This window comes from Panicum virgatum, chromosome 4N (assembly GCF_016808335.1).
Source record: "Panicum virgatum strain AP13 chromosome 4N, P.virgatum_v5, whole genome shotgun sequence".
Taxonomy (NCBI): domain Eukaryota; kingdom Viridiplantae; phylum Streptophyta; class Magnoliopsida; order Poales; family Poaceae; genus Panicum; species Panicum virgatum.
Window position 1 is genome coordinate 2,332,889 of NC_053148.1, and position 10,317 is coordinate 2,343,205.

Genomic DNA, 10,317 nt, shown 5'->3' on the forward strand with positions numbered 1-10,317 from the left:
GAAATATTAGATGTGGCGGTCCGGGAAATCATATCTGAGGTGGACTGCCTAGTCTTCGAGAAAGAGGCCTCGGATGTAACTATGTAATTTATTTCTTCGTGCCTTCGTGCGAAGTGTATCTTCGCGGTGTAATAAACCTGTACTTTGTAATAAATTATGTAATTTTTTGGCATTTATCCTTCGACTGTGCACAAATATATTCTGCGAAGCACCACCCCCCCTTTGCGCGGGGGAGGTTACAAACGCCTTTTTGTTCGTTCATCTTCACCGGCGTCATGCGTGTTTCTTGTTTTGTGAAGCGCCACCCCCCCTTCGCTCAACTGGCGGGGATGATGACTGAGAGACTTGTTTTAGCCCCTCCGGCCTCTTGTTTTAATTATGCACGCCTTTGCCTTCGGCTTTGCTCGTGAGGGCTTGCACAGGTTTCTTCGGCTCTTTTGCCGGAGAGGTTCGCGATTAGCCTTCGGCTTTCGCGCGACAGGTCGCTCCACCCTTCGCTTTCATGCGAAGGGATTTTGTTAGAGGACCTTCGGTTCTTTTAACCGGAGAGGTTCGCGCCTAGCCTTCGGCTTTTGCACGACAGGACTTTTCACCCTTCGCTTTCGTGCGACGGGATTTTGTTAGGGGACCTTCGGTTCTTTAACCGTAGAGGTTCGCGCCTAGCCTTCGGCTTTCGCACGACAGGACTTTCCACCCTTCGCTTTCATGCAACGGGATTTTGTTAGGGGACCTTCGGCTCTTTAACCGGAGAGGTTCGTGCCTAGCCTTCGGCTTTCGCGCGACAGGACTTTCCACCCTTCGCTTTCATGCGACGGGATTTTGTTAGGGGACCTTCGGCTCTTTAACCGTAGAGATTCGCGCCTAGCCTTCGGCTTTCGCACGACAGGACTTTCCACCCTTCGCTTTCATGCAACGGGATTTTATTAGGGGACCTTCGGCTCTTTAACCGGAGAGGTTCGCGCCTAGCCTTCGGCTTTCGCGCGACAGGACTTTCCACCCTTCGCTTTCATGCGACGATTTTGTTAATTTCTTCGGAAGTGAAGCTAAGAGGAGCGAAGCCCTTAATCGGGGGTTGCGCCTCGTGCTTACTTCTTTCAAGCATTATGGCTTGTACTTCGCGCCGATGACTCCCCTCTTCGCTTTGACGAAAAGGGATAGACGCTTCGGCGCCTTTGCACCGTGCATGTTCCTTTGACTCTTTTGTGGGGGCCTTGTTTATATTTCACAAGGGGTTACATAGTGTTCCGCATCGTTAAAAACCTCACACCTTCGGCGCCCGAGTGGACACTCGAAAGCTTCCCCCGTGAGGAAAAGAGTACGGGCCCTTCGGTACATTGTGCGGATTTACACATGAGAAAAAGGAAAGATGCAAAAATAATTTGCCCTACAAGCCCCTTCGGTTATTTTCCTCCGGTGGCTTTACACATTTCCTACACGTAGTACTTCTATAGCATGTCCTTGTTCCATGAATAAGGGTCTTCGGTGCCTTCTAACGTGCGGAGCCTGCAGGCCTCTGGCCTTGCCATAGATGCGATGATGAATGGGCCTTCCCACTTGCTGTGCATCTTGCCCTTTTGCCTGGCCTTTGGTATTCTTCGAAGCACCAAGTCGCCCTCTTTGATGTTTCTGGGCTTCACTTTCTTATTCTCCCACCTTCTTGTTTCCTCTTGATATTTTCCCAAGTTTATTGCTGTTTGTATCTTGCCAGCTTCGATTGTGTCAATTGAGGGCTTGATGTCTTTTTCGATGTTTTCTGCCCCTTCGGCTGTTCTCCAGGATTTGAGTTTGATTTCCTCGGGTGTTATGGCTTCTTCACCACATAGAAGCTTGAAAGGGGTGAACTTCGTGGTCTTGGACCCTATTGTGCTATGAGACCATATGACCCTCGGCAGCTCATCCGCCCATTTCCCCTTCGGCAACTCAGTGATGTTTTTCTTGATGCCAGCGAAGATGATGCCGTTGGACCTTTCCACCGCGCCGTTGGACTGCGGATGGTAGACCGAAGCGAAGCATAAGTTGGTGCCAAGTTGAGTGGTGAACTCCCGGAAAGTTGCGCAGTCAAACTGCTTGCCATTGTCCACTGTAACCTCCTTCGGGACCCCGAAGCGACAGACGATGTTCTGCCAAAAGAATTTTTGTAGGACTCCTGCTGTGATATCCCTGAGTGCCTTAGCCTCGACCCATTTGGAGAAGTACTCTACCGCCACAGCAGTGTACTTGTAGTTTCCTGGAGCTGTAGGCAGTGGTCCAACAATATCAATGCCCCATCGTGCGAGGGGCCATACCGGAGGCAGTAGCTGCACCTCGTCGGGTGGGAATTTGCTGTATGGGGCGTGCCTTTGGCAATTTGGACATGTGCGAACCACATCTTGAGCGTCCGCCACAGCCGATGGCCAATAAAATCCTTCATGGAAAGCTTTGCCGACCAGGGCCCTCGTTGCGATGTGCGAAGAACACACCCCTGCATGTATCTCTTCAAGCAGCTGTTTGCCCTCTTCGCGTGAGATGCACTTTAGAAGTGGTGCGCAGACTCCCCCTCTGTATAACTCTTCGCTTATGATTCTGTGATTCTTGGCCCGAAGTGCCATTCACTTCTGTTCCTTCTCATCCTCCGGGACGAAGTGTCCGCGAAGATAGGCCATTATGGCGGCCCTCCAGTCTTCGCTGGTTATGGCGTTGACGAATTTGGCTGGTTCTTTAGCACAATTGACGGAGGCCTGCTTTAATGTTTCGAAGAAAACATCTAGCGGTAATGAATCGAACTGCGCTGCTGCCTTCGCCAGTTGATCAGCTTGCTTATTCTTCATTCTGGAGAAACTGTGGATACTAAACCCGAGGAAGTATTTCTCCATGCTTCGCACTGCTGCCAGGTACTTCGCCAATTCTGGCTTGAGAGCCCTGTTTGACTTGTTTATTTGGCATGTGATCAACTACGAATCAGACCTGGTCATTAATCTTCGTGCGCCCAGCTCTCTTGCTTTGCGAAGACCCAAGAGAAGGCCTTCGTATTCTACGACATTGTTGGTGCACCCATTGAAGTCAAGTCTGACTGTGTACTTCAGTTGCGTACCCGAAGGTGCTGTCAGGACTGCTGAAGCTTATGCTCCGTCTCTCTGATAAGCCCCATCACACTCAAGTTGCCATATTGCTTCTATCTTCGTCTGCTCTTGCGAAGGTGCGGCTGGGGACCAGTCTGCGATGAAGTCTGCCAAGACCTGTGACTTGATTGCTGATCTGGAGACGAAGTCAATGGTGTGCTCGACTAATTGCGTAGCCCATTTGCCTATCCTGCCGGAGGCTTCTCTGTTTTCAAACATGTCTAGAAGTGGGAAAGAGGTTGGAACCTTGATTTTGTGGCTCTGGAAGTAGTATCGAAGCTTGCGTGCTGCCATGACCACCGCATATGCCATCTTCTCCATTTCTGAGGATAGCAATTTTGACCCGTTTAGGGCATCGGAGATGAAGTATATAGGCACCTGTGTCAATGCCCCTTCGATCGCGAGCTCTTCGACGAGAGCAGCACTTACGGCTGCACCTGATGTAGAGATGTATAACTGCAACTCCTTCTCCGAAGGGCTGGACATGACTGCCAATTTCTCAATGTACTGCTTGAGGTCTTCGAAGGCCTTCGCCTGCTCTTCGCCCCATTCTAAGTTGCCAGAGCCTTTCAGCGCCTTGAAGAATGGGAGGCACTTCTCTATTGACTTCGAGATGAATCTGTTCAGCAAAGCCAACCTGCCTGTTAGCTTCTGCACCCCCTTTCTTGTGGTAGGCGGCTTCATCCGCCTAATGGCTTAGATCTTCTCCGGGTTTGCCTCGATTCCCCTTTCGGTGATCATGCAGCCCAATAGTTTGCCTCTTCGCACGCCGAAGACACATTTCTCCGGGTTCAGCTTGAGGCCATGGTGACGAAGATTCGCAAATGTTTCGCGAAGATCTTGAATATGATCCTCCTTCTTTTTTCTTCTTACAACCACGTCATCGACATATGCGGAGATGTTTCTCCCCAATTGATCCCCCAATACTTTTTTATCATTCTGTTGGAAGTGCATCCGGCATTGCGAAGGCCCTCCGGATTTCTTACGTAGCAATATGTCCCGAAGGGGGTGGTGAAATCGTCCGCCTTGTTCATGAATATCTGGTGATAACCTGAGAAACAGTCCAACATACTGAGCATCTCCGAGCAAGCTGCTGCATCGACCAGGGTGTCAATTCGTGGTAGTGGGTATTCGTCCTTCGGGCACGCCTTGTTCAAGATTGTGAAGTCAATGCACATTCTCCACTTCCCATTCTTCTTCGGTACCATGACAACATTTGCTAGCCACTCCGGGTACTGGACCTCGCGAATGACGCCCGCGTCCAGCAATTTTTGTACCTCGGCCTGAGCCGCTTTCTGCCTTTCTTCGGACATTGACCTTTGACCCTGCTTTACTGGTTTTGCCTTCGGGTTCACCCTGAGCTCATGCTCGATGACTTCTTGACTGACCACTCGCAGATCCGAAGAGGACCAAGCAAACACATCTTGATTGTTGCGGAGATACTGTATAAGCCTGGCCTCTTCGGCCTCTTTAAGCCCTTTTCCGATGATCACCATTCGGTCGGGCACATCTTCGCACAATGGCACCTTCTTTGTGTGTTCCGCTGGGGATACCCCCCTGACTTCTCTGGCTCTTCGCTGTTTACTGCCTCATTGTCTTCATTTGGGGTTTCAATGACATGGACATTCTTGTTTGCAGTTGATGCGTTGTCTTCGCATCTTCTTGCTTCTTCCTGGTTGCCGAAGACTGTGACAATTCCTCCGGCCGTAGGCAGCTTCATGCATAGGTACGACTGATGGATTACTGCTACGAATTTGACCAAGGTGTTGCGGCCGAAGATGGTGTTGTAGGGGTAGTTAATGTCGACCACATCGAAGGTTATTGCTTCGGTTCTCTGCGCTGCACCTTCGCCGAACGTGACATTGAGCTCTATCTTTCCAAGAGCTTCGATTCTCTTGCCTCTGAAGCCAATGAGCGGATACTATTACTTCTTCAGTGCTATTTATGTGAACCCCATTTTGACAAAGCACTGCCACACGAGGATATCTGTAGAGCTCCCATTGTCCACCAAGATTCTTCCTACATCATTCCCTGCGAAGTGCACTGAATTCTTGCCGATGTTTGCCCTTAAGATGAGGGGGGTCATTATGTGGGTAGTGGTGCAGCCGAAGGTCTGCCTGCGTGAAAGATGTCGGGACACGCGACCAAGTTGTTCGGAAGCATCTGCCCTCGCTGACGTGGGAAACGGTTCTAAAGTATTCTTTGCGCTGCTTCTTCGTCTCATGTACCGGTTCGTTGGATCCTCCGGAGATGGCATTGATGATGTTGACCCTGCTGCCGGAGGGTCCCTCGCTTGCTCTTTCTGGTAACTGCCCCGGTTCGAGCTTCGGAGGTGGGGGTAAAGTTGTCGGGTCGTAAGACTGTGGCGTAGAGCTCCTCGACCATGTCTGACTATAGTGCGGAGGTGGTAGCATCGGTACTGTTTGTTGCGAAGGTGGCGCATTCGGTAGCGGATTGTAGTTGAAGACCGGGTATGACACCGGCCAATTTGGCGTAGGAGCCCAAGTGGTTGCCATCGCTGAAGACTGTGGTGGCAACTGCGAGGTATGATTGACTGGCTTTGCTGGCTGGGAATTCTGCCGATCAAACTTTTCTTTTCTTTCAATGGCGAAGGGGCATTCATTTGTCCAATGGCCTTTGTCCTTCCCGTGGAAGAAATTGAATGGAATTTTCTCTCTTCGACCGCCACTGTCTCTTCGGCCTTTGTTGTGTCGTTCTTCGCGATGGTGATGATCATCGCGATTGGATCTTTCTTCGTGGCGGTCCCTCTCGCCTTTGCCCTTGTGATGGTGTATGTGCTCTCGGGGGGGTCTTCTTCGGACACGTTGTTCACTATTCTTTTCTGCTTCGGCTCGTCAGCATGCCATGGTTTTGAAAGGGACCTCTCGCTGCTTTGCGACTTCTTCTGCTTGTTCTTCTCCTCGAGCCTTCTCCTCTTCGCACGGTCGGATATGCAATATTTTTGCATTATTTCGAACAGCTTCGTGACTGTCTTCGGCTTGCGCTGGGATATGTACTCTCCGCATGCTCCCAGGTTGATCCCCTTCACCACCGAATCGATGGTGCTCTGGTCGGCAATATTAGGTGCTCTTGCGCGAAGCTTCATGACACTCTGAAGATATTATTGCAAGGTCATTGATATGCCCACGCCGACCACACCATCAAGTATACCGACTACATCAAGCAAGATGGAACAATCATCAAGTCAAGCTGCACCAGCTCATGTCTTCGATGGACCAATTACTCGTAGCCGAGCTAAACAGCTACAACAAGAGGTGCACGCGCTACTTTGTGAAATTCCATTTATTAATGAGAATTATATACTTCCTAAATCGTGCATGTTGCTATTACTCAGGTTCACCAAGGAGGATGACAAGGACACGCCGAGACTGAACCAGAGAGGAGAACTACGTCGAACCAGTTCGGCCTGGCAGAACTGTCATGAAGAAACAGTCATATCTCTTGATTCATAGAAGCTGTGAAGGTCCATGAGTACTTGTTGGAAAGGTGTTGAAGTCAACTTTCTAATGCCACTAAGTGCCGAGTGCTTTAGAGCTTCCAGCTTGGCAGCCGAGTGCTTTTGGTGCAGACTGTTCAGAAGATCAATAGTCAGCCTGATATCCAAGTTTCCGTGAGAAACTGTATCGCTCTACAATATTTCGTGAAGCATGCTACACATGGTGTGAAAGGTTATCAAATTAGCTTTCCAACGCATCTGGTCCCGCGTCTTTTGGATGTTCCTAGGTGGAGTTATGATTAAAACATTGAAGACCACTCAAAAGGCCAGAAGACATGCGGGAGATTGACGACCACTGCATGAATGATCAAACCAGTTGGCCTTCCACCTTCCCACGTGGCTCTTTCAGTTCACATCTATTTTTAGAGACTAGTTATTAGTATAAATACCCCTTATTTGTAAGCCAAGAGGAACTTTTGATGAATTAAGATTATTCCAGTGATATTTGCAGCCGAGCTGCTTGAGTGTCTTACTCAACCCTTGTTCTTCCTTGTTCTTCTTGAACTTGTGGAGAGATCTCTCTGAGATCCACTAATTCGTGCTCTGCGGGTTCCAGTACGGCTGCCCCGTCTTGTGTGGATTAGCTCCGGTTGTGGTTCTGCGGTCGTTCGGAGATCGAGTCGAAGTCTTCGCGGTTTCGGTGTCTCTCTCCCCGTCGCTTGGTCGCATCCAACCTTGGCCAGGTGTAAAGCCTTTTACCCTGCTGAATTTTTTTTCAGCAAGTTATCCCCGTTACCAAAACCTACTGTCGTGAAGATCGGGCCACCCTTCGCCGAACCAACTCGGTGCATATCAGTCATGCTTCCTTGCCTTAGATCGTGAAAATCGCAAGATGTGACTTCGTCGGGCTTCACGGCGTGGAAACTTGCACATAGCTCGAGGCGAAGCTGCTTCCAAGACAGAATGGTTCCTGGTGGCATGTTTGCATACCATCGCTGCGCCAAGCCCTTCAATGCGAGGACGAGCGCCTTCGCTTTACACGTGGTGCCTCATCCTGATGCTTCTATGGTGGCTTCGTATTTGAGGAGGAACTCTTCGGGGTCTGACTCCCCATCAAACTGCGACAATATTGCTGGGTTGAGGCGATGGTGCCACTGCACCTCCTCCAGCTCTTCGGACAATGGTGATATTCTTTGATGCCTTCTTCGGTAATGCTCTTCGGCGTCTGACTCAGAGTGGTCAGAGATCTCTTCGACCGTCACGAGTTTTGGGCGGAACCTTGGTGGTTCTTGTTGCCGCGGGTTGACCCCAATCATCTCCTTCTGCGGTGGTGGTGGTGGAGGTGCCTGCAATTTCTCGAGCTGCAGCCGCTGGGCACGGAGCTTCTCCTGCATCGCCTTGCAGCGAAGCTCCTCCTCCCTCAACTTGTTGTACTGCTCTTGACGTTCTGCTTCGGTGAGCATGGTCTGCTTCCCCTTCGCTCTTGTCGTCATCTGTGGCTCCGAAGGTTCTGCATCCAAGGCCTGCTGCTGAGCCCTTCGTGCCTCTTCGATGCGAGCGTCGATGCGACGCATCGCCGCGATGTCTTCGGCTGAGACGCCGAGGTCTAGGAGGTTGACTTCAAGCTGGCCATCTGCAAGGGCGTCAACGGAGACGCCGTCGCTGCTATCCCCATTCACCTATGTTGCTGCCACTTCGCCCTGCGAGGGTGTTGTCGTCGTCGTCATCGTCATCGTCATCGTCGTTGTCGTGTCCTCCGAAGTGGCTCCGGTGGTTCCTCTCTTCTTTGTCGCTGCCATGTGGTGTATCGAACCGACGGGTGGGCGCCAAACTGTTGGTGGAGAGTGTCTCCGGAATGGAGGGACACTACAACAGTAATGAATGAACACACAAAACAAGGAGAAAAGGTTCTCTCTATTCAATGTGTCCCATCAATGAACATTACAGGGGATATTTAAAGGTGGCGTTACGCCTCCAATGTACAATTACTCTTTTACACCCTTACAACGGTCATATATCCGGAATATTCCCGGACGTACACGTGATTTCCATATCACAGCATGGGTGCGGTACAGCTCAGAAGGGCCCACAACTCCAGGCGGCCCTCTTCGTCCTGATTGACGAAGACCGTGAGGCCCACTGATTACTCGTCACGACGCTTGTGTCGCCCGGTCTTCGCGTGTTTTCGTCTTCCTACCCGTAGATCCATGAAGACGGGCCATCTCCGCACTTGCCCTTGGCATCGGCTTCATTGTTCCTGACGTCTTGTCTTCGCGCACCTTCGGCGACCGGCCCGAAGGTGGTGTCCCCAACACGCCGCATGGGCACGATGGTCGCCGTGAAGTGGATCCGCGGTGGCGAGTTCGACGGAGCCGGCGCGCCGAACCTCCCCGCGGTCGTGCGCGAGGCCGGCTGCGTCGCCGCGTGCCGCTGCCACCCCGGCATCGTGCAGATCAAGAACGTCGACAAGAGCGAGGAGACCGGCGACCTGTACATCGTCATGGAGCTCGCCGGCCCTAGCCTCCGCAGCCGGCTCGAGGGGCAGCCCTTCTCCGAGGACGAGACACGCGACTCTATGAGGCAGCTCCTGCAGGCCGTGGAGAAGCTGCACGCCACGGGGACGATCCACCGCGACATTAACCCCGACAACATCCTCGTCGGCACCGACGAAACGCTTAAGATCTGCGGCTTCGGATGCGCGACGCCGGCGAGGCACATAGGAAAGATGTTCCTAGAAAAGCTCGTAAGCGCGATGATGCAGTCCCCGGAGAAGCTAGATGGCACGACGATGCAGTACCGCCCGTCGGAGCAGCTGATATTCAGCCAGTATTACGGGCCCGAGGGGGACATCTATGCACTGGGGTGCGTGATCTTCGAGCTCCTCACCGGCGAGCCCCTGTTCACGGCGACCACGGAGGATGACATGATGATCGAGCAGACGCTGGAGCTGAGCGACGAGCTTCGAAAAACGCACATTCATCCGTGGCCGTTAGTACCGGTCATGCTTTCGGCCGGTACTAACGTGCAAATTTAGTACCGGGCCAAAAGAACAGTGCCCATGGGAGTCGATTAGTACCGGCTGGTGGCTCCAGCCAGCACTAAAGTGCACCACCGACAGCCGCTTGCAACAGCTAGTGACCATTTAGTACTGGCTGGAGCCACCAGCCGGTACTAAATGGCCACCAGGAAACTTAGTACCGGCTGGTGGCTCCAGCCGGTACTAAATGGGGAGCTTTAGTACCCGCTCGAGCCACCAGCCGATACTAATGCGCCCTCTATAAATTGGCGCCTTCTTCCTCCCCGAGCCCGAGCCAGCGCCATTTCACCAGAGTAGCTTGAGCTCGGGTTCTTCTTTCCCTTGGAGAGGTGCCGCCATTTTTTCCAATTTTAGTGAGTGTTCTACTCATCCTACTGCGCTAAAGGTTTGCAACTTCGTTCTCTCTTTATTGTTTGTCTTCATGCTTTGTTTTATGCTCCATAGTTAGAGAAATTTGTGATTTTAGAATTAGTGAGAATGAGCATGATTTCTTCGATTTATTCATTAATTTGAGATATATAGTACTCATCACTTCAATTTGAGCGAAGCTTTTATGGCTAGGTTGAATGTTGATAATTTATAGAGATATTTTTCAATCATTTTCTATATATTAGAAATTGACGTAGTATATTTTTTATTTTTCGAATGAGATGAGTATATATGGACAGTGGAAATTTTTAGAATGAGTTTAGAGGATTTACTTGTATATATAATCATATTGTGGA

General features: G+C 51.0%; 1 protein-coding gene and 1 long non-coding RNA gene across 2 annotated transcripts; both read left to right on the forward strand.

Annotated features, from left to right (window-relative positions):
• The first annotated feature begins 6,240 nt into the window (after positions 1-6,240).
• LOC120670575 lies at positions 6,241-7,079 on the forward strand. Its single transcript, XR_005673255.1, has 2 exons — positions 6,241-6,373; positions 6,454-7,079. It is a non-coding gene; the product is annotated as an uncharacterized LOC120670575 (long non-coding RNA).
• A 1,805-nt stretch (positions 7,080-8,884) lies between these two features.
• On the forward strand, positions 8,885-10,040 carry LOC120670402 (putative cyclin-dependent kinase F-2). Its single transcript, XM_039950487.1, has 2 exons — positions 8,885-9,543; positions 10,037-10,040. The coding sequence occupies exons 1-2, from the start codon at positions 8,885-8,887 to the stop codon at positions 10,038-10,040; spliced, it is 663 nt and encodes a 220-aa protein (XP_039806421.1).
• Positions 10,041-10,317: the final 277 nt, after the last annotated feature.

Excerpts from the sequence above, each read along its gene's own strand:
- LOC120670402 (XM_039950487.1), top strand. The coding sequence starts at position 8,885 with ATGGTCGCCGTGAAGTGGATCCGCGGTGGCGAGTTCGACGGAGCCGGC.